This window comes from Ruditapes philippinarum, unplaced genomic scaffold (assembly GCF_026571515.1).
Source record: "Ruditapes philippinarum isolate M1 unplaced genomic scaffold, ASM2657151v2 ctg1325_1_1_1_1, whole genome shotgun sequence".
Lineage (NCBI taxonomy): Eukaryota > Metazoa > Mollusca > Bivalvia > Venerida > Veneridae > Ruditapes > Ruditapes philippinarum.
Window position 1 is genome coordinate 27,386 of NW_026862205.1, and position 27,770 is coordinate 55,155.

General features: G+C 33.7%; 1 protein-coding gene across 1 annotated transcript; it reads right to left on the minus strand.

Annotated features, from left to right (window-relative positions):
• Positions 1 to 443: 443 nt before the first annotated feature.
• LOC132718274 (regulator of nonsense transcripts 3B-like) lies at positions 444 to 27,721 on the minus strand. Its single transcript, XM_060701956.1, has 15 exons — positions 27,565 to 27,721; positions 23,682 to 23,788; positions 23,146 to 23,252; positions 22,764 to 22,862; positions 21,221 to 21,331; positions 19,909 to 19,991; positions 19,210 to 19,407; positions 18,224 to 18,529; positions 16,589 to 16,716; positions 10,974 to 11,033; positions 10,352 to 10,516; positions 9,799 to 9,895; positions 8,545 to 8,637; positions 888 to 901; positions 444 to 507 (listed from the first exon to the last, which is right to left on the minus strand). Exons 1-15 carry the CDS (start codon positions 27,634 to 27,636, stop codon positions 444 to 446), a joined length of 1,704 nt encoding a protein of 567 aa, XP_060557939.1. The 5' UTR covers positions 27,637 to 27,721.
• Between the last annotated feature and the right edge of the window lie 49 nt (positions 27,722 to 27,770).

Below are 27,770 nucleotides of genomic sequence, written 5' to 3' on the forward strand. Positions count from 1 at the left end.
ATAAAAAAAACAGATGTACGTTTTAAATGTAAGAGTAAAATAACATTAAATTTGGGACATTTTCAGTTAACAATTTTTCTTAATATTTTCAACACCCCAAAATCATTGGCAACAATTTTTCGTAATAAACCACAAATATAAGGGTTTAAATTTTCGGTTACTAAATGTAAATAGTATGTGTTTTCCCTCATCTTTAACTGCCCCCTTATTAATAAAAAATTTTAGTAGCAAGAGAAATTTTCCCTTATTTATTTTTTTATAAAAAAATACAAAAAAGTGTTTCTCTTTCCTCGATAAACGGTTTTAACAATAAGGGGTGAGCAAGCAAAGGGCCAAAAATTTAAGGGATTACCTCAGCCATACTGAAAATGTAAAATTACTTTCTAAGAAATTTTGCTTTCCCGGCTAGTTAAAAACCACAGAGTCAGCAATCCGATTACTATTTAATGCATTAAAACTTTGGCAACACTCCCAAACAGCGGGGAACCCAACTTTTTTTGAGTTTTTCTGTTTAAAAAAGTACAAACAGAAAAACAAAAAAAATTTTAATAACAACATAAAAAAATAAAATTTTGCTCATCATAAAATCATTTGGAAAAAATTTATTTTTTTCAACAAATTTTAGTTTCCAGGGGGAAAATTTTTTCCTTTCAAAAACTTAAACAAAACTTTTACGCACTAGGGGTTTTAATACACAAAATTTGCATTTGATAGTCATTGCTACACCATATAAACAAAGGGTGCAACTGGGGGACCCCATCTTTTTTTTTTGGCTGAGACCCCCTGTGGGCCCCGGACAGCTCTCGGGGGCTGTCACTGGACTGTTCATCTTTTCCGTTTTTTTTTGCCCCTTTTCTGCGTTCTGCACTTTTCGTGGGGCAAATTGCCTCTCTGGACGATCCTGAAAATTCCCCAAAAATTTTAAACCTCAAAAATCAAGGGCATATATGATTTTAAGATCAAGGTCCCCGGGTTTAAATTAAAGGGTTAAGATTCTTACATGATAAGTTTAATTTGACATAGGTTTTGGAGCCTTTTTTTCAAGAACCCTATTTGGATCTTAAAGAATTTAAGGAGTCACCCTAATGGGGATATAAAACTGTAAAAAAGACAACATAGGCAATAGCCTTTAAAATTTACCCGTAGCAAAATTTAAAAAAACTTTTCCGGTGTTTTTGAGTTATGACATTTTTTTGAACTAAAACCTTTTCCCTTTGAAGGGGTTTTTTTAGAAATGGGGAAAAATTAAATAATCTATAAATCACATTATGAAAAAAAGTTTTTCCCATTTCTTTGTTAAGAAAAAAATAATGACATTTTGGGAACAAATTTTAAAAAACAAAAAAATGTTTTTAAAAGAAATGTTTTTTAAAAGTATAAAAATGTAACCCTACCCACCCTTTAACATTATTTACCTTTCCCCGTGTAAAAAACCTTTTTTTAAAAATCCCTAAAATTTTTCCCCAATAGGGGGGTTTTTAAAGTTCCAAATTTTTTTTTTAATGTATATTGGTTGGTCTTGCAAAATATAAAATACTTTTACCGTGTAGTTTTTTTTTTTATTAAACTTTGAAAATAATCTGGTATCATATTTTCTATTAAATTTGGCATTATTTAGTAAATAAATACCTACAAAAAATTATATAATTAAAATTGAAACACTTTTTTCTTCCATAAGAGATCTGAGAGATTATTAAACAAGAGGGCCATGATGGCCCTGATGTCGCTCACCTGTATATAGGCTCCCCCCCCCTACCCCCCCCCCCCCCCCAACGTTGCAGGGCCAATTTAACCCAAGGGCTTTTATTTGCACAAACTTGGTAGACACCCATAAGAAGATGTTTCATGCTAAACATCTAAGCTCTAGCTCATTGGGCTTTTTAAAAGAAGATTTGTTTTAAAGTTTTTACTATACACATATAGTTAAAAACAATGACACCCTGGGGCCGGGCCAGTTTTGACCCCAGGGCTTTTATTTGAACAAACTTTGTAGACACTTACTAGAAGATGTTTCATGCTTTAATATCTAAACTCTAGGGGTTTTTCAAAGAAGATTTTAAGTTTTTTGCTATACACATATAAAGAAAATCAATGACCCCCGGGCGGGGCCAATTTTGACCCCAGATCTTTTATTTGAACCAAACTTTGTAGACACACACTAAAGATGTTTCATACTTAATATCTTAACTCTAGCTATTTGGGTTTTTTCAAAGAAGATTTTTTAAGTTTTTGCTATACACACATATAAGGAAAATCAATGACCCCCGGGGCGGGGACAATTTTTGACCCCAGGGCTTTTTATTGAATAAACTTGGTAGATACCTATTAGAACATGTTTTATGCTTAATATCTTAGCCATAGCTCTTTGAGTTCTTTAAAAGAGACTTTTTTTAAGTTTTACTATATGCATATAGGGAAAATCAATGAACCCCCGGGCTGGGCCAATTTTGACCCCAGGGCTTTTATTTGAACAAACTTGGTAGACACTTATTAGAACATGTTTCATGCCTAAATATCTTAGTTCTAACTCTTTTGGTTCTTATAAGAAGATTTTCTAAGTTTTTACTATATGCATATAGGGAAAATCATTGACCCCCCGGGGCGGGGCCAATTTTGACCCCAGGCTTTTATTTGAACAAACTTGGTAGACACTTTATTAGAATATGTTTCATGCTAAATATCTTAGCTCTAACTCTTTTGGTTCTTTAAAAGAAGATTTTCTAAGTTTTTACTATATGCATATAAAGAAATCAATGACCCCTGGGGGCGGGGCCAATTGGACTCCAGGGCTTTCATTTGAACAAACTTGGTAGACACCTATTAGAACATGTTTGATGCTCAATATCTTAGCCATAGCTCTTTGAGTTTCTTTAAAAGAAGATTTTTTAAGTTTTTACTATATGCCACATAGGGAAAATCAATGACCCCCCCCCCCCCCGGGGCGGGGCCAATTTTGACCCCAGGGCTTTTATTTGAACAAACTTGGTAGACACCCATTAGAACATGTTTCATGCTAAATATCTTAGCTCTAGCTCTTTGGGTTCTTTAAAAGAAGATTTTTTAAGTTTTTACTATATGCATATAGGGAAAATCAATGACCCCCTGGGGCGGGGCCAATTTTGACCCCAGGGCTTTTATTTGAACTAACTTGGTAGACACTCACTAGAAGATGTTTCATGCCAAATATCTAAGCTCTAGCTCTTATGGTTTTTTAAAAGAAGACATTTAAAGTTTTTTCTTTCGGTTGCCATGGCAACCAGAGTTCTGCATGGAATTAAATTCTTTGAACAATTTTTAAAGGTGACCACCAAAGGAACATTCCTGTGAAGTTTGGATGAAATTGGCTTAGTGGTTTATGAGGAGATGTCATTTAAAGTAAAAGTTTACGGACGACGGACGGACGGACGACCGACGGACGGACGCCGGACGAAAAGCGATCACAAAAGCTCACCCTGTCACTTTGTGACAGGTGAGCTAAAAATGTTAAAAAGAAAAAGAAAGAAAAAAAAGTTGCCCCTTTGTGGGGTTTGAACCCACGCCCCTCAGTTTCAATACACTTTACAGTGATTCTAGCCTATTTAAATACTCTTCAAAGTGGAGATAGTGCATAAGGGGTGTACTACCTTAAATGCTTTTAAGCACATTAAGATTTACAGTTTACACAAAATAAACTACAATTCTACACAAAATACTTTTGCTGAATATATGCACACAGAATTGTTATTATCATTATTATTATTATTATATTTCTGTTTTAAATGGTAAAGTTATATATTTTCCACTGTTCTTTTAAGGATCTCAACATTTTTAGCCAACAAACAAAATGGGAAACAGCAACATCACTTTAAATCTGTGCATGTTACAATATTATACTGTTGTCATATATGTTAGTCTACAAATATATTCAGACAAGGTATTTTATTCATGCTGAGAAAAGAAACTATCATAGGCAGTTAGTAATTAAATTCCCATATGACTTTAAAAATCTCCAAAACTAACCATGGACAACTCTAATTTCAAAGCAGACCAAGTTAATTAAGCAAAATCCTAAGTGTTGAGAGTTGTAGCATGAACATATGATACTTGAAGTATTCAAAAATGTTGGTTATTATAAGAGATTCTTTATTTGGAATGTGTATTTGGCTTCAATAAGTTGGTCAATGCCAATACTGCACGAGGGACGGTAGCAAAGACTGTGATTTAGTGAAGTAGAATCCACGAGATCCAAATAAAAGTACAAGATAAAGACAAGAGGGCCATGATGGCCCTGAGGTCGCTCACCTGTATATAGGCCCCCCCCAACCCCCACCCCCACAACGTTGCAGGGCCAATTTAACCCAAGGGCTTTTATTTGCACAAACTTGGTAGACACCAATAAGAAGATGTTTCATGCTAAACATCTAAGCTCTAGCTCATTGGGCTTTTTAAAAGAAGATTTTTTTAAAGTTTTACTATACACATATAGTTAAAAACAATGACACCCCTGGGGCCGGGCCAGGGCTTTTATTTGAACAAACTTTGTAGACACTTACTAGAAGATGTTTCATGCTTAATATCTAAACTCTAGCTATTTGGTTTTTTCAAAGAAGATTTTAAGTTTTTGCTATACACATATAAAGAAAATCAATGACCCCCGGGGCGGGGCCAACTTTGACCCCAGGTCTTTTATTTGAACAAACTTTGTAGACACTCACTAAAAGATGTTTCATGCTTAATATCTTAACTCTAGCTATTTGGGTTTTTTCAAAGAAGATTTTTTAAGTTTTTGCTATACACATATAAGGAAAATCAATGACCCCCGGGGCGGTGCCAATTTTAACCCCAGGGCTTTTATTTGAACAAACTTGGCAGACACCTATTAGAACATGTTTGATGCTAAATATCTTAGCCATAGCTCTTTGAGTTCTTTAAAAGAAGATTTTTTAAGTTTTTACTATATGCATATAGGGAAAATCAATGACCCCCGGGGCGGGGCCAATTTTGACCCCAGGGCTTTTATTTGAACAAACTTGGTAGACACTTATTAGAACATGTTTCATGCTAAATATCTTATCTCTAACTCTTTTGGTTCTTTAAAAGAAGATTTTTTAAGTTTTTACTATATGCATATAGGGAAAATCAATGACCCCCTGGGGCGGGGCCAATTTTGACCCCAGGGCTTTTATTTGTACAAACTTGGTAGACACTCACTAGAAGATGTTTCATGCCAAATATCTAAGCTCTAGCTCTTATGGTTTTTTAAAAGAAGATATTTAAAGTTTTTTTCTTTCGGTTGCCATGGCAACCAGAGTTCTGCATGGAATTAAATTCTTTGAACAATTTTTAAAGGTGACCACCAAAGGAACATTCCTGTGAAGTTTGGATGATATTGGCTTAGTGGTTTATGAGGAGATGTCATTTAAAGTAAAAGTTTACGGACGGACGACGGATGGACGCTGGACGGATGGACGGACGCCGGACCAAAAGCGATCACAAAAGCTCACCCTGTCACTTTGTGACAGGTGAGCTAATAACATGATTATGACCCTTTTATTCTACATACTTTCTCATATATCTAATCTATTGAGCTTTAATTGATGGCATTCGTGAGCTTTGTCAGTGCAGATTACACAGGCTATAAAATAAGAATCTTATGTCATGTCAAATCAGTATTGTTGATGTGATACAGGCAGCATTGGTATCACAATATACAATGTTATACACTTATAATGCATACATGTGAACTCTCCCACTTTAAGTGGGAAACTCCCACTTTCTGCAGCCGTATTTTCAAAGTATTTTCTTAAAATAAGGGGTATTTTCACAAATTTAAGAAATCTCCCTATTTTTGATGTCAAAATTTCCTTCTTTTTTTATTGCAAATTCTAAAATCTCCCTCTTTTTGAAGAAAAATCTCCCACTTTATCACCAAAAAATGTTCACATGTAGGATAATGTTCATAATGAGGCAACATATATTACGGTATACTATTCATCATTAAATAGTTCTATATATCTTGAAAATACAACTTGAGTGAAAAATATATAATTCTAGTGTCTGAGAGAAGTGTTACAAATCTTGGATAGTGTTATAAAGCAGGCATGCAGCAAGCTTTATAGCAAAACTCGAGCAAAGAGTGTTAATTTTAAGTAAATTTGAAATGACCATTATTAATTCATCACATCATACAATATTGTTAAGTCACCAAAATGATAAAGCATTGAAAAATTGCAAAATCATTAATGCACTATTTTCTTTGATGACATTATCTTTGACTTTACATACAGATGATGATGTCATAATGATTTTTGTTGAACATGTGCAATCATATAAAGAAATACATAATGGGTGTATTAAAGCAATCAAATGATACAAAAATGCCATGAGAAAAATATTTCCTTTTCCAGTCACCAAAAAAAAGCATTCCTTAAAGAAAACCATGCTGTGATATGCAAACGTAAAGATATTAAGTATAAACTAATGACATCATATCATGCTGGTAGTTATTTATAATATTTTCCTATGCATGGTTTACATCTCCTTTATTATCTTTTCCTTATTGAACTCTTATTCTATAATCACTTGTCAATGATACTGTATAGTAGATTCAACCTGCACAATCATGCAGTCTGTTTAAACACATTTATTTAAGCTCAATTGAGAAACAAGTTCTTGCAACTTTTATTAATCACTTTTGGATCCGCTTCCTGGAATCAACCAGTACTGGTGTCATATAAAGATACATGGTCGTGACCTGGTTAGGGCTCAAACCCATGATCCCTGTGTTGAGAGGCAGACACCTTAACCATTAACCACTCCCCTTGCAATCTGTTGACTGACAACTATAGTGTTAAATTTAGATATGTTGTTATTGAAACAACAAGAACTGTCTGTAAACAGTGCCGGTTATTAAATGAAAACAACACAATGTTTAACAAGGGCTAAATATCATAAGTTGAAAAAGAGGAAATTTTTTGCATAAAAAATTTAAGACTTTCTGCCCTTTTGAAATGGTGTCCTTTCATGACACTAAATTTGAAGTGAACAGCTTTTAGTTTCACGAAAATGAACTTAAGCAAAAATGTTAACTAATGCCTACACCAGCACCGATAAGAGCATTGTAACAGTAGCTCTGTTATTTTTTCTTTGAAGAGTGGAGCGAACAGTCCTAATTTAAAGCAGGGCAAGTTTATTAGACAACAAGAGCTGTCACAGGAGACAGCGAAGCTCGACTAATAAAATACTGGACGCAGTAAGGAGGACAAAACTATGAAAGAAAAATCAATTATGTATAATTATGTATTAAGTTATAGTAAAAAAATATCATTTGTTAACATAAATTCCAAGATCAAGGGGAATAATTCTAGAAATAGTCATGCTAGAGTTATGGACCTTGTCACACAACATTTGTGTAATGATAAGAAATATATATTTGAAGTTTGAAGCAGATACCTTAAAAAGTAAAGAAGTTATTATATTTCTTTAAGAAAATCCTAAGTTCAAAGAGAGATAAATCTGTAAATATTGCTTCAAGAGTTATGAACATTGTCACATAAAATGTAATTGATGATAAGGAATAAGTATTTGAAGTTTGAGGTAGATACCTTTAAAAATAAAAAAGTTATAATAAAAAATAACATTTTTCTAGTAAAAAAAATCTAAGTTTATGGGGAGATAATTCTTGCAATATTGGTGCTAGAGTTATGAACCTTGTCACATAAGATGTGGATGATGATAACGTAAATATATTTGAAGTATGAAGTTGATCCCTTTAGAAATAAATAAGTAACAGTAAAAAATAATATTTTTTATGGAAAATTCTAAGTTCAAAGGGAGATAAATCTGAAAATATTGGTGCTAGAGTTATGAACCTTGTCACATAAGATGGGGATGATGATAACGTAAATATATTTGAAGTATGAGGTTGATCCCTTAAGAAATAAAAAAGAAACAGTAAGAAATAGTACTTTTTGAGGAAAATTCTAAGTTCAAAGAGAGATAAATCTGTAAATATTGGTGCTAGAGTTATAAACCTTGTCACATAAGATGGGGATGATGATAAGGTACATATATTTGAAGTATGAGGTTGATCCCTTAAGAAATAAAGAAGTAACAGTAAAAAATAGTATTTTTTAAGGAAAATTCTAAGTTCAAGGGGAGATAAATCTAAAAATATTGGTGCTAGAGTTATGAACCTTGTCACATAAGATGTGGTTGATGATAAGGAACATATATTTGAAGTTTGAAGTTGATACCTTAAGAAATGACAAAGTTATAGTGAAAAATATTTTACTGCACCAAAACTTTAATCTAAAATCTGGACGCCGACGCCGGGGCGAGTAGGACAGCTCTCCATATACTTCGTATAGTCAAGCTAAAAATTAAGCAATGTAATGGTTAAATTGAAATAAATGAAGTCGTATCCATACATTAATAAATAAATAAACTGCATTAAAATCATCAACTTGCCCTTGCCCACCCCCCCCCCCCCCCCCCAAAAAATGTAACAAAAAATAAGAGTAATAAAAATAAAGAAAAAAAACAATTTTTGCGGGGGCAGCATACCTTTCTCTTCCGTCTATCCAATGCAGCTGATGATTCACTGTCTCTAGGTGCGTCTGTATTGTTATTGTTCTGTGATTTACCCTCTTCATTAGGCTACATACAAACACACAACATCTAGTTACAGTCACATAAACACACTATAAACTACAAATACAGTCTAACCTGTGTTAAAGACCATCTCCAAATAACAGATCATATACTGAAAAACCTGCCACTTAAGACCAGTGTTAGTTTCTAAAGACCAAAATTTCCTTTTCTACAGGTCAACAATAAATACTTTCTTTCATATTACTGGACTGCATTTTAAAAGACAGGTTTTAATATACAGTAACACCTGCTTCTACAGACCACTGACTCCAAAACATCCTTTTAACTTTGCTTGCAAATGGTTTTTTTATCACTGATAAAATACACTTTAAATTTTAAACAAATAAATAAAACCAGGACTTTTACAGCCAGTTCATCTTTATTTTTAGGTGGCTTTTATCACAGGTTTAGCTGTACACTAAATAAGATTTCTATTGAATTAAATATATAAAATTTTATGCTTAAACTTGATTTAAGACTTCAAATTGTCCAGTTCAAAAAAGGGACAAAGCATGGCAAATATCAACCAAAATGCATCTTCCAAATAAACATAACAAATTTTTATAAAAGTATCACATGCACTATAATAATAACAACAACACACAAACAATATACTAACATTCAAAAACTAGTTTATATGGCAAATGGGTGCTGTACATACATGGAGAAAAGACTGATATTTCTATATTGTACATTGTATATCTATTTCATTATCTGATTACATTTAATAAATATGTGTTAAAATACAAGTGTACACAGTTCAAAAAAGAGCTCATCTTTCCACAAAGTTTTTAATATGTTTTATGCTATTATTTTTTTAATAAATAATTTTCGCATTGACTTAGTACAATGGATTTCTTCATCTTTGAATAAAGATCTGTCATAACTGTTTTTAGCAGGTAACAATAAGGTACAGATGCATGTCAGACTGGGTTGCTGGCAGCTATGCTGTCGGCTCAATTTTAACCAAACAACTAACAGACATACTACTGTCTTATGGACAGATCAAAATTCAATGTAAAATCCATTACACAAATTTGGCAGGAACTTGTAAATTTATAAACAAATTATTATCAAAGTCTCTTTTCCAGCTGTGTTCAAATTAAGACAAAATAATTTATCATATATGCAAGCTATGGTTATTTTTTCAACAAGATATGTACAAACCTTTGTTCTTTCTCTCTCCGGTTTAACACTCTCCTTATCTTTGTCTTTAACAGCTTTTCCTGTATCTGCTGAACTAGGCTTACCATCTCCCTCAGGCCTAAAAGTTACTAATGCATGTGACTTTTTGTTTGTATCCCAGGATTAGATGGGAAAATCCCACATAGGCAGAGTTCTGGTGAAGTTTCCGAGTATCTATATTTTAATGCTAGATACATGTATCATAATGATTCAACTTTAAACAAATAAAACTTAAAGACAGAAAAGTCTGCATATCAATACAGTCTGACTGGACTCCTTATGGATGGATGCTACGTTTTTGCTTCTTGACATTAAAACATTCTAAAATAATAACTGATTATTCCAAATTCAGAGCAAGGTAAATCAATAACCTTACATAAGAATTGAAAGGTAATACATGAACAAGTTAATGGCATCAAAGAGAAAAATACAGTAAGTTATATTACATTATGAGAGACGGAATAAATTCCAGGCAAATTTATCATTATTCTTATAGTTGGAAGAACAAAATTGAACAGTTGATAAGCAAACTTACTTTGCAGGTTTAGAAGTTTTCTCAGGGGTTTCAGACCTAGCCGGTTCTTTCTCCGGCTTTTTCTCCCTTGCATCATATTTACTGCTTGGTCTGTCAGATCTAGGACCACCTCCGCCACTAGATTTTGGAGAATCTCTACTGTTATTATTATTTCTGTTACTATCCCTATGAAATGAAAAAATTACTTTTATATTTTTTTCAACATCAATAAAATATTGACATGTATATATCATGCCTTCATTGTCCACTAATAAGACAATGCCATCTTGTTAAAAGATCAATATATACGCTGATTTTTTTTTCGTCTATGTTTGTATCATTGCTGTAAGAATTTTTATACCATACACAAAATAAGCACTTGAGACATATCAAAATGTAATAATGTCACTTTGGAGGAGAGAATGATAACTGGAAGATGTGCCATCTGCCTCTTGAACCCTTGAATCAGGAATTGATGTGTTTGAGCCCTTTCTTCTACCATGTTATCTTGATATGGTATTTGTTATTCAAGGCAGTTGACACAAGAATAGTTCAAGTAAATTTTATGTTTCTTCATGACCATTGAATTACATAAAATTTATCTCAACAAAAAGAGAATGAAACAATATAATATAGAAGTCACCTGTAGTCATCCCGGTATCTCCCATCTCTTCTAGGTGGTCCACTTTGTCTTCTGTCATCCCTGCAATACAGTCAAACATTAACATATAGAAATACAGATATTAATGATTCAGCAGTTGCCTATTGATAGTGAAAATGTTCTTTGTCCTTGTAAATTCCTATCTTCTTTTTTAAAATGTCTTTAATGTAAATAAAAATGCAACAGCAGAGCTACTTTTCAACTGACTTTGCACTAAACAATCTTTGTGTGTTGATTATTGTACACACTTCATAAACCTTCATTCAGCTAAACTTTGTAACTTTTTGTTGTTATTTCTGTTAGTGTTCTAACAGTAGTTCAGTAGGGAGACCATCAGATTAGAAATCCAGAGCTGCAGGTTCAATCCTTGGACAAGTCATAAATTTCTCTTTCACAACTGATTACGGACATTGAGTTTAACAGTCATTTGTCTCTAACTGCTGATTTTGAAATCATGTAGGACTAGAAGTTGTCACTTGCTGAGAAATTGGTAATTCAAGGGGAGGAATCACGCCGTTCGTTACCCAAACAAACAAGATGGCGGATGCAGCCAAAAAGTAGGTTTTTCCCTTTTTTCTCTGAAATTCATGATGTTCTTGTGTAAAGGTACATATAACAACCTTCTCCACAATTTTCCTGGCACACAGAAATTTATTTCATGAAGTTTCGTCCCGTACTTCTTCTGAAATGCGCGTCACCAGATTCGAAGCGAGAGAATTTTCCACCGGTTTGATCATGGTAACGTACGGCTTCTTCTCTAAAATTCACTGTTTTGTTTACATATATGTATATTAACTGAAATCACTGACATTAAAAAGTTGTAATATGTCGGCATCTAAGCATTCATGCCCATTCTGGCTAGAATAACCGCTGAAAATATTAAAATCGGGGCATTTTCAGGAAATGATAACGTATGGCGCACAAAATATCAATGATAACGCATTTTTGTCTGCTTAATTGATTTTCTATATAAGAGAAAAGTTATGTTATAAATAAAGAAACTGAATATTATTTAGTGTTTGCATAATATCTGTCATGTGTTTTTGTATCGGATAGAAATATCCAATCCAGGGGCTCTTTCGCATTGGGCTGTAACGAGTCTTGCTAACTTAAGCCCTTGTGCAGGTGCCAGTGGGATGGATATTAAAATCCGATAGGTAATCACGAGTGATATGTTTTCTTGCATATCATACTCGAATATAGAGCAACTTTTCCACCTTTGGTGATCTTAAAGTTTCGTCAAAAGTGAAACTTGATCCCAAATTTCAAATATCTATGTATATGTTAGTGCTCATCCGTACTGTTCTATAGAAATTATAGATTTTGACGGGAGTGATAGCGGCAGAAGGATGTTTTAATTTCTGTAGAACAGCTACGGATGAATACTAACATACTAAGCGTCAAGCTTTTTTGGCACTTTATTACGTCACTATACTGTTCTATAAATTATTATGAAAATGAGAAATCGACTATGAACGGAATTCGATAAAGTATCGTATTTTGTTCTTCAATGAAAATTAACGCACAGATTTCCTTTTAGAAATACAGCGCTTTCATTGGGTGAGAAATAAATTTGGACACTATATTAACTTCTATTTTTCATAGTGCTTCATAGAAATGTGTTCGTAAAATAGACAAGTATAGTGACGAAAGAAAGTAAATATTAATGAAGCCAAATAAAGCTTGACACTAAGTATGTTAGTATTCATCCGTAGCTGTTCTACGGAAATAAGAAACATTCTCGGGCCGCTATCGCTCCTGTCAAAGTTTCTTAATTCTGTAGAACAACACAGATGAACACTAACTGATTACTACGCTACTATGATAATATTGTTTACGAAGTATATGTTACTAACATATACTTCGTAAACACTATTATCATAGTAGCGTATTAATTTTTACAGCTGTTCTTTCATAAAGATAATGACGTCATCTGAGCGCATTCATGAGCGGTCTAGCTTTAATGATTTCAGACAGGTTCTCTGACATGGATAAAACATCGAAATCCAAATCCGATATGAAACTTTATCATGGTCGGTAAAATGTTTACCGCAAATTTCAATGACACTCTTTTATTGCTGATACCTGCAATACTATTTTGTAAGAGATTGATTTTTTTTGTTGGGGCGTTTGCGAGAAAAAAAGCCAAAATATGATAGGCAAATTTATGAATTGGATGTAATTGTTTTGATAAAATCATTTATTATAAAAAAACTGTACGGATATGTCGTGCAAATATATCTGACCTCATAGTGGCACAACGTCACGCTAAATGGTTGCATTTCAATATTAACCGCCCGTCAAATAAACATAAAATTTCTTATTTACTAAATTCATTGAAGTTTTTTGCATAACATTATTTTCTAACTCATGTAATAAATTTAATATAGAACCTATACTCATTCATTATTCTCTTTTATGAATTTTCTTTCAATGAGCGACCAGATTGTATAAACACAGGCTCATCTCCTCTGGGTGTAAGCTAGTCGCAATCACTTTTCGTTTTGTTTATGTTTGACGTGGTTCAAATATTAAGATTTTCTTATCAGTAATTTGTTAAAGTAATTATGCCCCCATTTCGAAGAAAAGGGGGTATATTGCTTTGCACTTGTCGGTCCGTCGGTCTGTAGACCAAATGGTTTCCGAGTGATAACTAAAGAACCCTTAGGCCTAGGAACTTCAAACTTGGTATGGTGATAGGTCATGACCAGTAGATGACCCCTTTTGATTTTGGGGTCAAGGGGTCAAAGGTCAAGGTCACATTGACCTTGTAAGCAAAAACAGTTTCCGATCAATAACTAAAGAACCTTAACGCCTAGGAACTTCAAACTTGGTATGGTGATTGGTCATGATCAGTAGATGACCCCTATTGATTTTGGGGTCAAGGGGTCAAAGGTCAAGGTCACATTGACCTTGTAGGTAAAAACGGTTTCCGATCAATAACTAAAGAACTTTAAGGCCTAGGAACTTCAAACTTGGTGTGGTGATTGGTCATGATCAGTTGATGACCCCTATTGATTTTGGGGTCAAGGGGTCAAAGGTCAAGATCACATTGACCTTGTAAGCAAAAACGGTTTCCGATCAATAACTCAAGAACTTTAAGGCCTAGGAACTTCAAACTTGGTATGGTGATTGGTCATGATCAGTAGATAATCCCTATTGATTTTGGGGTCAAAGGTCAAGGTCACATTGACCTCTTGGGTAAAAACAGTTTCTGATCAATAACAAAAGAACCCTTAGGCCTAGGAACTTCAAACTTGGTATGTTGATTGGTTATGACCAGCAGATGACCTCTATTGATTTTGGGGGTTAAGGGTCAAAGGTCAAGGTCACATTGACCTTGTAGGTAAAAAACGGTTTCCGATCAATAACGAAAGAACCCTTAGGCCTAGGGACTTCAAACTTGATATGGTGATTGGTCATGATCAGTAGATGACCCCTATTGATTTTGGGTCAAGGGTCAAAGGTCAAGGTCACATTGACCTCTTAGGTAAAAACGGTTTCGGATCAATAACTAAAGAACCCTTAGGCCTAGGAACTTCAAACTTGGTATGGTGATTGGTCATGACCAGCAGATGACCCCTATTGATATTGGGGTTAAGGGGTAAAAGGGCAAGGTCACATTGACCTTGTAGGTAAAAATGCTTTCCAATCAATAACTTAAGAACCCTTAGGCCTAGGAACTTCAAACTTGGTATGGTGATTGGTCATGACCAGCAGATGACCTATTGATTTTGGGGTCAAGGGGTCAAAGGTCAAGGTCACATTGACCTTGTAGGTAAAAACGGTTTCCGATCAATTAACTAAAAAGGCTTAGGCCTAGGAACTTCAAACTTTGTATGATGATTGGTCGTGACCAGCAGATGACCCCTATTGATATTGGGGTTAAGGGGTAAAAGGGCAAGGTCACATTGACCTTGTAGGTAAAAATGCTTTCCAATCAATAACTTAAGAACCCTTCTTTAGGCCTAGGAACTTCAAACTTGGTATGGTGATTGGTCATGACCAGCAGATGACCTATTGATTTTGGGATCAAGGGGTCAAAGGTCAAGGTCACATTGACCTTGTAGGTAAAAACGGTTTCCGATCAATTAACTAAAAAGGCTAAGGCCTAGGAACTTCAAACTTTGTATGATGATTGGTGGTGACCAGCAGATGACCCCTATTGAGGTTTGGGTCAAGGGGTCAAGGTCACATTGACCTTGTAATTAAAAATGGTTTCTGATCAATAACTTAAGAACGCTTAGGCCTAGAAACTTCAAACTTTGTATGGTGATTTGTCATGACCAGCAGATTACCCCTATTGATTTTGGGATCAAGGGGTCAAAGGTCAAGGTCACATTGACCTTGTAGGTAAAAACGGTTTCTGATCAATTAACTAAAAACGCTTAGGCCTAGGAACTTCAAACTTTGTATGATGATTGGTTGTGACCAGCAGATGACCCCTATTGAGTTTTCGGTCAAGGGGTCAAAGGTTAAGGTCATGACCAGTAGATACTTGATAACCCTTATTAATTGTTTGATCACTGGGTCAGAAGTCATGCATAATAACCTTATCACATGACTAATTGGCTGCTGATAGGGGGCATACATGTTTTACAAACATATCTTGTTTTGGAAAAGAAAATATATCAAGTCTTCCGTACCATTTTAACATTTTTGCTCTGTTGAATGCATTTCTTCTTTCTGATAAGGGGATAAGACCATAATTATCGCACAACACTGGCGAAATTTAATGTGAAGACAACAATACACAAATGTTTCCTAAAAGTGGAGGCTTTTCTTTCCATTCTGCATTTTATACAAAATATTCTCAAACTATAAACGTGTTTTTTACTTGGTATATTTACAAGGAATATCTATTATGCCACCAGCTAGAAAGATATTGATACCCGATGGTGCAGCATTGTTCAATAATTTATTTCTGAAATGACAAACTTTTTGTTTAAAATATCTATCATTTCCTACATACAAATAATTTATGATCAGCTGACTGGACAAATAGAAATCCACCAAGTAGAAAAATGCGCCGTACGTTATCATTGATATTTTATACGCCATACGTTATCATTTCCGGAAAATGCCCCGATATTAATATTTACACCAGTAAATCTAGCCAAAATGGGCATGAATGATTACTTGACAACATATTACAAATTTTTAAAGTCAGTGGTTTCAGTTAATATACATATATGTAAAGAAATAGCGAATTTGAGTGAAGAAGCCGTACGTTACCACGATCAAACTGGTGGAAAATTCTCTCGCTTCGAATCTGGTGACGCGCATTTCAGAAGAAGTACGGGACGAAACACCATGAAATAAATTTCTGTGTGCCAGGAAAATTGTGTAGAAGGTTGTTATATGTACCTTTACACAAGAACATCATGAATTTCAGAGAAAAAAGGGAAAAACCTACTTTTTGGCTGCATCCGCCATCTTGTTTGTTTGGGTAACTAACGGCGTGATTCCTCCCCGTGTAATTACTCGTTAGTTATTCAGGAAAGCCAGTTAGATGGATGGACTGACCGACGAGAAATGAAAAATGTGTAAAAAAAAACAAGAAAAACAAACAAATATAAGAAATATCAAACATCAACCTGTAATAATCTTGATCTCTGTTTAACCGTCTTTCTCTGTCCTCCCTGTATGACTTTGGCCTCGGTCTGTCAGACCGTCGGTCATCTCTGTCCCTAGGATCATCTCGGCTAGATCTTGGACGGTCATTCTAAATCATTCAAATGAAATGTTGTTCATGGTTAGTTTTTCTAAAACAGTGATATGCAAAGTTCACAGTGATATTTCTAAAATATTTGTGTAAATTCTCTATGTTTACAACATTTTCCAATAGTTACGGGTGAATAAACTTATCTGTATATCCTTTAATTCTATACTAATATAAATCTTTCATTCATGATTTACCTGTACACACATGCATCAGATATTGGTAAGGAACAGTCTAACACAATATTCAATATTTGTCCCCATCAAACTTTTGCAGAGAACACTTTATGAGACAGTGGGTTTGAATTCATGAATTTATATTCAACAGATCAAAGTCTTAACTGTATCAGATAAACAAGAATGTGTGCTTATGCCCAAAAAACTCTACACAACATTACTTAGCCAATATCGTTACAATAGAATAATGTTTGATATGTACATATATATGTACTATATTCATTAATGAAAAAGTAGTTCCTCTGCATAAAAGACACATGAGCTTAAAACACATAGCAACATTTATATATAAAATTAATTTCAATCTTGTATTTTTTGCTTTCTTGAAATTGTAAAGTTCTTTGTAAGTTTCCTATCTTCTTATTAACAGTAGAAATCCAAATATTCAAGAACTACATTTTGTACTTTTGATACAATTTAATTTATGATATATTATTATTTTCATGGAATTATGACCAATCAATGGTCTTCCCTAACCAAACTTTGCAAATTTATAAAAATTTAAAGTAACAAATCAAGACTGAACAAAATAACTGTGGAAAAAAAAGCAACATTTAACATGTAACATAATTATAGTACATTTGTATCCTCCCGATACATTGGTTTATTTGCCTCTCCTTTCTTATCTAATCTTCATTGAACTGGTGGCAAGGAGAGCAGGCATGGGCTGCAAATGTTGAGTGGAGGCCACTAAATAACAGTGAACACGTCCAAGAGAAAAGACAGCAAAAATCCTTAGTTTGAAATTATCAAGAGGAAAAGATTGCCGCTTCTCTATAGCACATTTGATAGGGGTCTCTTACCTTAAGATATTTCACTCATTTACCATTGTGATTAGATAAGTATCAAGTACAGATAATATACATAAAGAATATATCTACAAGACATTACTAGTAGCATGAATATAGAAGCCATAGTAACAGATACCCCGGATACCCTTGACCACACAAATCAAAGTTTATTGCATTATCAGATCACCAGCCTATACATAAATACCAAAATACATAAAGAATAAAAATCTCGGGTATGAGGCTAATGGGTATATTTATACATTCAGAGCAAGTGGCTATAACAGAGCTATACTATTTAAATACAGGCATGCCAGTGAATTCATCAAAGCAGTCTGACCACAGACTATCCTGTAAGATCAACAATTTTTTTTTTTAATTTAATCATTTTGATACTGAAATCACCCTTAAAACACTAACAGACTTTTCAAATATCAAAGAAGGGCAAGTACATCACATTATTTGAGGGGCGGTAAGGGTTAATACCTTAGCTGGACTAGATTTGCCACGATCCCTGTCATCACGTCGGTCTCTCACTTCTCTTTGTTCCCTCTGCTTCTCTCTGTTCTCCTTCGAGAACCGTAGCTTCGATTTATCATCCTTAGATCTACTATTATCCTTTTCAGGTCCAACACCCTCTTTCTCTTTTTTCTGGTCACTTACTCTGTCACTTAACTTTTCAGATTTATCACTAGATGATTTATCATTTGTTTTATTATCTGGTTTATCACTGTCAGTCTTATTGTCTTTGCTGTCCTCGGGATCAGTATCTCTTTCTGTGTTTTTTAAAAGCTTTAAAAACAGATACACAAATTATTACCCTTCCCATAATACCCCATCACCAACACAAACAATATACAATAACAGAAATAAACATTGAATTCTTCTAAACAGAATGCATCCTTTTATTTGTAATAAGTTTGGATCGGAGGTAACAAGAGAGAAGGAGTAAAATAATTAATGAAGGGACTGATAAAATTTTAGGCTGTCTATATTGGAAGAAGGAAGTATATTTGAAAGTAAGATGAAAATTGAAAAGATCTTTTCAGTGGAATGAAGAAATTAAAAGGATATCCAGAATTGAAACAATAAAACTGTCAACAAGAGTCAATAAAGAAGGCTAGAGTAAAGGATGCTTGACTGATAAATAAAATGTCTGAACAATTAACTGAATAATAAACAAAACATAAAATGATATTAATCTACTTCAAATTTGTTATAAAAAAAACTAATAAAAGAACATGACGAAATAACATGAAAAATTGAACTGAACCGTTTGCCTTGAAATTAAATACACAATACAACTGTGTTTTAATGTTTATTTTTCCTTCTTTTAAACTATATTCCAACTAACTTCAACCATTTCAACAATTTAACAAAAACAAAAAAAATTGAACAATAACAATACAAAGCTATAATGCATTCATAAATGCCATCCATTCAGGGCAGTCGTCTGAACTATCATCTATTACCTTTACTGGACCATCCTTATTCTTCTCTTCTTGTTTCTCTTTATCCTTCTCTCTATCCCTGCCACGATCTCTGTCCCTCTCCTTCTGTCGCTGTCTGTCTTTCTCTCTCTCAATTTCACGCTCTTTGCGTTTTCTTCTATCGTCTTCTCGCATCTGTTTCCTCTCTAGTTCACGTTTTTTACGTTCTTCTCTTGCACGCTGAAAATGTCAAGTTTGATAAGATTTTTAAACGTTTCCTTTTATACTACTACATGACACAGAAAGAAATGACAATAAAAATTCAAACGTTCCCTTTTGACTTACAGAAAATGTAGAACAATTTACAGAATATTATTTAAAATTTCAATGCTAGGGGTCTAAGTCCTTCATCTTAACAAATACTGTATGTGTCAAAGCACATGATGACAATCCTGTTTTGAAAGTTTGGAGGAAATCTGTTTAGAAATTGTGTGCAGAAGAAGTAGTTTACCGCCATCTACCCACCCACATTGACTAGTCTGAGTTTTCTGCAGAAAATCATGAAGAACTTTTCAATTCTATGTTTGTTTTGATAAATTAAAAACAATCCACATTAGATTATCAATTTTCTGCACTTGTTCCACAAAATAACATAGAATAATATACAAATCTTAACCTGTTACAAATAGGAGAATAATGCACCACAATTCATAATAAGTCATAATTCTCTTAACAACTTACCAAAATAGAATTTCTCTTTTCTTCTCTTCTTTTCTTTATAAATTCTATCAATGGTGTAGTAACTTTAGGTCCACCTTTGGTTGCTAAAATATAAGGTAATACTTCTAGGTTAGACAATGTTTAACTAGGGTCTAGAACTACCTTTACTTCATGCCATATTAACCAAGTCAGACAATTAAAACTTTAACCATCCAATTAGTATGCAAGTAGTTTACTGGAGAAAATCTTACTTATAAAAGAGTTTTCCTGATTTTTTGTTTTTTACAGAAATACAGTACAACATGCGCTGGTCAACACTCTTACGGAGACAAAGATTTTGTTTGCTGTTGGGAGGTATTGTTATAGGTATGCTAATTTTATTACTTTTTGGGGGGGATGTAATGAAAAAAGTTTTTGTACAGAGATTATTGTTCATCAGAAGGGACACTCTATGGAGGTTGTACTGTAACCACATTCAGAGTTTTAAGATGGTCACCATTCTTATACAGCTGATACAGTAAGCACTTGTTATTTCTTTATGACAATGCCAGTAATAAATTTTCCTGACATTTTTGACTTTTTTTCTGCTGTGAACCATCTCAATCACTCATGCCCTATCGACATAGTTTACATAGTTGTCTCTGCTCAATATTCTACAAACTATGAAACAGCAAATATTCCAGCATTATATCAAAATTTCTAAAGAGCATGTTAAATACATGTATAACATCCAATCAAGGCATTTTTCTACAAGGCCAAAGTCCTAATCCAAAATTACCTGAACCTCTTTTTTTTCCCATTTCATAAAAAAATATTCCTTACAGTTGCAAAAAAAATAATCTCACTATTTCAAATTCTGAGAAAAATTCAACTTTTTGACTTGGCTTCATAAAAGAAATGACAAGTTACATAATCATAAACACAAACACTCTTGCCAAAACTTTACCTAAACATAAACCAGGGACCTTTTCCAACATAGATAACAGCTGCTGGAAATGGCCTTGTAATTCATTTTAGACTAAGAACTCTTGAAAAATGAAAACATGGTGTGGCATCATAGAACATTCAATCTATAACACACTTTTGCTTCAAATGAAGTCCCCAAAAAAATATTTAGAGATTCAAAATTAGTTTCCTAGTTTTTCTTTCATTCTAAAAGGATTATCTAATATTAAATAATAACAAGAGCTACCGGAATATTAAAGCTTGCAATAAGTTAATTTCTAAGACTAGCATCAAATACCAGGGTCATATTAATAATGGCAATAATGATATTTTTAGTGACATCACTGTGTTGGAAGGTGAACATCATTATCTATAAGTCACTACTCACCTTTAGCCTCACGTTCTTTAGCCTCCAGTTGCTCGAGGTAGGTGTCAAGAGATACTACCTCTTCAGTTTCTGGGTTATTCAATGTGTCTACAAACTTCAAATAGTCCGGGTCTGTAAAACATGTAAAACAAACACATTAAAATTCAAGGCCAGATGCAGTTACGTAATTTTTATTAAATTTTTTCCATAATTCTTACATCAAAAATTCCTATTGAGCACCAATATAGGCACATTTTTTTCAATGTATTTAAAACTATTATTTTCAACAGATCTTAATTGCTCAGCATGGCATGTCAAATAACAAGCCAATCTTTATTTATACATACAAATGCATCCTGTACAGTATTTTTACTATAGGCTACCCAATTTTACCTTTTTGATAACAACCGTTGTTTCCAAATTCAAACCAATGAGAGACAATTATACAAATTTAGTGGTGTTTTAAAGATCCTGTACGTTGAAATTGAGGTTGTACACCACACTTAAGTAAAATTATATAAATGTATATAATTATGCTTATAAAACAGTTTTCAAACATCGAATAATATGTAAAATATGAACTGCAAAGATTTGTACATATTATATACAATCATTAAAATATAATTTTGGTGTTCACAAGGTGAAATATATTTCGATTTTACACTAAACTAAACAAATTTTCTTTTTATTACATGCAAGAAACGTTTTTAAAAGACATTAAACCTAATACTGAATAGAAAGCGCGCCAAATAATAATACAAACGTGACGTCATTTACGACGTCACGTCATTAAGTTGGTACCCAGTACTGTGCACGCTGGTATTTCACTGAAACAACGTAAGGGGCTTAAATTCAAAACAGTGAAATTATCAAAGTGGTAATTTCACTGTTTCAAACAGTGAAATTACTAGTTTTATTTCACTGATATATTTCTATAAACCACCGAAAAGCATGTAATAAATATATATATATAATTATGTTTATAAAACAATTTTCAAACATCGAAGAATATGTAGAATATGTACTGCAAAGATTTGTACATATTATATGTAATCATTAAAATATATGCATTCATTTCTTATTGAAAAATTTGACTTAGACTTTATAGAAAATAAATTTTTTATTACCTCTCTTTATTTACATGAAATGTTAAATTTGGTAATATCTTTATAAATAATGCTTTTGGAACTTACAAAATTGATAAATCTTAATTTGAGCATCATATTTATGATATAAAACCATAAAAAATTTGAGTTACAGGATCTTTAAAAAACACAAGTAATTACATTATAGAAATTTAGCAGCATAAGGGTTACAAGAACTATTATCAGAAAATTACATTATAACGAAACAGTGTCCACGGTTATAAAAAAATTCGCTAAGCTCAAACTCTGATCTCAGGAATCAGATTGGTCAGAAACTGCTATGTAATGTACACTAATCAGTGAAAACTAACAGATTTGAGACAGGAATTTAGTAAAGAAGTTTTATAACCTTGCGGAGACAACTGAAGAAGAATAACAAGAGCAAATAAGCTATTGTCTATGAAATAAGATATTTCTACCTTGTTCTATTGTGCCTTTTTTGGAATCAGGTTTCCTCATTTTCTTCTTTGGCACTTTTTGGAATGACGAAAATTCTACTATAGCTGGATATTCATTTCCTGTAATAATCAAGTAATTTTAGTTATGCATTCTTTTCTAAAATAAGGAATAAGGTCAGTCATAAATTAGTATTTTAAATGTAAGCATAATCCTTCAAACTGTCAATTTAAAAATGTAAACACTTCCTTGATAACATCAAACCGGGCATATAAACAAACAAATCCTAAAAATAATGGAAGGTACCATCAAAATTGAAAGTTTTGTAATAATAATACTGAGCTCAATGTAACAAGGTACAAGTGATAATAAAACTGGTTGGTACTTTATTAAGGAGCATGTTACCTTTGGCATCCACAAAAATATATCCATCAAATTTGTCTCGAAAATTCGCAATATCCTCATAGTTCTGAAAGTTTATATATGCTCGAGAAAAGGCATTAACACCAAGGCTGAAAACAGAGAAAAAAATTGACTTTTTAAATCTTTTATTTTTTTCCTTGAAAAGCATACAGAACTTCCCATTTTATTGTACAATCCAATTTATTATCTAGAAATAACTAGAACAGCTATAATGTGTTATTTGTTTGTAGATTCTTATTTCCCTAATCAGAACAAGAGGTCTATAAATGTTTATGAATCTGACATTTATTATCTAAGTTTCTTACATGCCATGGAAAAGTTAAATATAATCTACTCCAGATATATGTAACCAATTAAAAAAAAATTATGTCATGAAATTATAGGATTTTCTGGGGGAAAAAATAGTCAACAATCACAAAATTGTGAACTTTGAATATTTTAATTTTGATAGCATTTTGTGAAAGAGAGGAATTTATATTGATTGGAAATGTATTCCTATGACGGAAGAAAACACTGACCTTAAATCAGCTTTCATAAAATAGAAGAAATCATAGTTAGGTAGAGGTGACACTTGCTCTAAAAATGTTTCACCAGTCAATGATGGTGGTAATCTTCTTACAACAACCTGAAATAAAATTATAAGATTATAAGACTTTTTCAAACTTTTTTTTATGTGGATCACAATTCAAACTGGGAGATAATGAACACTGCAGTGTCTGTTCTAAGATGTACAACTGCAAGATTCCAGTGTTTATTAAAAAGATCCCAAGCTACATATACATGTAATTACAACCATGAGCATGAAAATCCTGCATAGACTCAGTTTATTAAAGGAACAAACAAATATAGCCTGGATGCAAATGCACATATTTTTACTTACTGATAAATAATAACTTCTTTCACTATATTGTTGTTGTATGCGCAGCACATGGAGTAAGTTTCAAAATTCAATAGAACAAATATAAATTACAATATTTGGCAAATAATCTTCACAAGTGCTGAAATTATGAAAATATTTCAGACCCTAATTTCATAGCAAATGACAAATGTAGCAGAATTTCCACAGCAACAGCCATTGGCAGATCATCTGAGTATATTGAGATATGACAAATGGTTAATGCATCGGACTAGTAATCAAATGATTGCTACCCGCATTGGTTCAAACCCCATAAGGGGCAAGTCCTTGTTTCCTTTTGCAAGAAACTTTAACACTCATTGCTCAGTAATGGTTGGTTCCAGGAACAGATTCAAAAGTGTGTCTATAAACTTAAAGCTTTCTATGCAATCAAACTAAAATAAATTCTAAGTTTGACGTGTGTTCTCCCCTTCTCTTGATTTTCTTGTTAAAATAAATTCTGTATAAACCAAATCATGGAAAAACTTTTTGTTATGAGGCTTAATATGGGGTACCAAAATTACCCAATAAGTTCAATGAAGAGAAGTACTTGTTTCCGTACATAAACTATAGCCCATAAAAATTATACAATATTGTTATAACAGTCCTATTTTTCATTGATAACCGTTGAAGAAACCATTTTTTCAGAGGTAAATAGATATATGTTATTCAGGAAATACAGCGTGGACTAAATACTAGTACTATTACATTAAGTATCATTATCCCAACGCCTTCACATGCAATGAAATGCTTGTATGCATGATACATTTAGTTTCCATGGTAATGCCCATTTATCTGTGCTTAGGTGGTATTATTGGAAACCCTTTCACAGGTCTCATATGTAAGTATAAACAAGGACAGAATCCCCCAATGTTAACAAGGTCACATTTTGACAACACACAGGTGAAAGTGATTTAAAACTGCTTCTGTACAAGAACTATTCGCATGCCAGTACAGTTGATAAAAAATTTTTGTACCATTAGTTAATTGTTTTTTTTCCCCTTTCTGGCACATCCCCCTTCTGGCAACCCCCTGATGTATCTTTTGGATGGGGGGCGGCGCCGAAAAAGTGCTCAATTTTTTAGTAACATTTCTCATACGAAAAACATGTGTTTGGGGCCCAAATAGGACATTTTTGTACTATTTGAGGCCTAAAAGAGGGGGGGGGGGGGGTCGAAAGTGCGTTGTTTCGCGTATATAAGAGGTAAAGGGTTAATCAACCCTTGAGAATTTGAGATATTTGATAAAAATTTATGCCATAGAGAAAATCCCCACTTTCCGACAGTGCTAGGTAAAGATATACTAAAAAATAAAGATTACTATTGGTTTTGCTTTTGAAACTGTTAAAATGCGGTACAAGTCAACCCAGCCCCAAGTCAACCCGGCCGCAAGTCAGCCCGGCCCCAAATTGGTCAACCCGGCCCAAAACCAATGTTATTTCTGGTCAACCCGGCCCCATTTTTTTAATTATTTATTTTGCTTTAAAATATAAACACTTATCAAGAAATGAAATAAAAATTAACAACAAAAACCGTCGCGAAAATAGGTGACGTATGTCTTCAACCTTAACCTCTCTACGATAGAAGTTTTAAGAAAAAACAAAACTTTTTTATTGATATATCATGGAAAAGAAACCTTAATGTGTTCAAATCATTACAATGTTATTGTATGTGAAAAAAAGAAATGACCAAAAGCACACTAAAGTGTTTCCATGAACAGTTTTTAAGTAAGATTAATTATAGAGATGCTGCCATCTATCACAGGTATCGCAGGTCACTGCCTCCTGGCTGTCACGCACAATATATCCACAATCAATACAGTTATCAGTCATAATGACATAAAGTGATTAAACACAAAACACTATCAATTTTTCAAACACTTAGTAATATTCCAATACTTTTTTACACAGTAAATATTCTTTGAAAATAAGTTAATAAAAAACGAAACAAATATTTATTATACTGATGAACGTATTCAATAAAAACATTCAAATGAACTGAAAAAAAGATTGTTGGAAACTTAATTTATACAAACCTTTTAACTCGAAATTCTATGCATTTCTTCCTAATTATCGCATTAACACTCACGAAACCATCTTTAATTTACATCGAATAAAGACATGAAAGATACTACCAACTTATTTAAAGGATTTGTTTTCACAGCTATACCATTTTAAACTGTTTGATTATCACATCTGAAATAATGTTGATGTACATATAATTGTTGATGTTATATAATTAATCATTTTTATTCCATCATACAACAAAATGACCTGAATAGTTTTCTTTGAAAATATATATTTTTGGGCCAGAATGACCGATTTTGGGGCCACACTGACCAATTTTGGGGCCGCATTGACCAAATAAAAATACTGTGGGGCCCGGTTGACCAATTTTGGGGCCGGGTTGACCAATTTTGAGGCCGGGTTGACTTGGGGCCGAGTTAACTTGGGGCCGGTTTGACTGTAATTCTTATAATGTAATTGCCTTGGTAATATGAGTATACAACTATACTCACTAAGCAGCAGATAGGTGTTAATTGCCAAGTTGTGTATGTCACAGTTCAGAGCTGTTCATTATTTAGGGGAGAAGATGTGTAAGCGGCCAGAAAGCTCAGTCGGTAGAGCAGCGGTACAGTATTCTGAGGGTCCCGGGTTAGAGTCCCGGTCAGGCTGCACATTTTCTCACCCTGCTACAATTGGCGTCCAACCGGGGACCGTGACTGAATATAGCTGAGAGTTTAATTCACATTGCTCTGTAACTCTGTGAAATTCATGGACAAATTTTAATAAAGCAGGGGAGTATGTCACGGTTCAGAACTGTTCACTATTATCTACATCTACATCGTACGTCAGCACAATCACACTTGATTATAACGCGACGGGTGGTGCAAGGTCAAGAAAAAGAAATATACAAGAAATGATAGAAAGTTAGAAGAGGTTGGATAGGTCAAAAGAAAGAGATATAGACAAAAAGTCTGGCCAGCTACATTTCGCCTCTTCAACCCAAACCTCTCCTGTTACAGTGGCCGTGGCCGGCACAGCCTTGGATATCACTAGTGGGTTCTTGTAGATGGCCCCTAATGGCGAATAAGAATGTGAGGGATGATAACCCCTGCTTGAAGGATACCAAGTCAGGGGCCTCTGCAACAGGGGCAGGTAGGCTGTTCCAGGTTGTGGCTGTACAAGGGAATGAGTTCTTGTAGTGGGAGAAGTTGTATAAGGGGCCGGATAGCTGAGCTGCTCAGTCGGTAGAGGCACGGTACGGTATTCCCAGGGTCCTGCGTTCGAGTCCGAGACTTTGGCTGTCACTTCCAAAATATTATGCTTTACTTTCTTTACTTATATAATGTGACTTCCAATGCCACACATTTTGCACTCTCAGACAGACTTCCAAATTTGGATCATGGAAGCCCTGTGTCTAATAGACTCTATGAAACGTAGACGGTTTGCATAGAATTTGTCTTGGACGACCAGACACTTATTTTCTGTTTCACTTAAGCATTACCTTTGTTGGTGGCAAGTCTTTTGGGCGTCGCTTGTCAACTACTTTTACTCTATTGTCGGTTTCTTGTGTCATTTTTTCCACTTTAATATTTTATTCTTAAATTTCTTTAATCTGGGTTTCCAAATGCTTGATTGATATCCAGTACACCACTAAATCATAATATTTCGGCTGAACACTACCATAATACAGTGTTTAGGTAGTGGCCA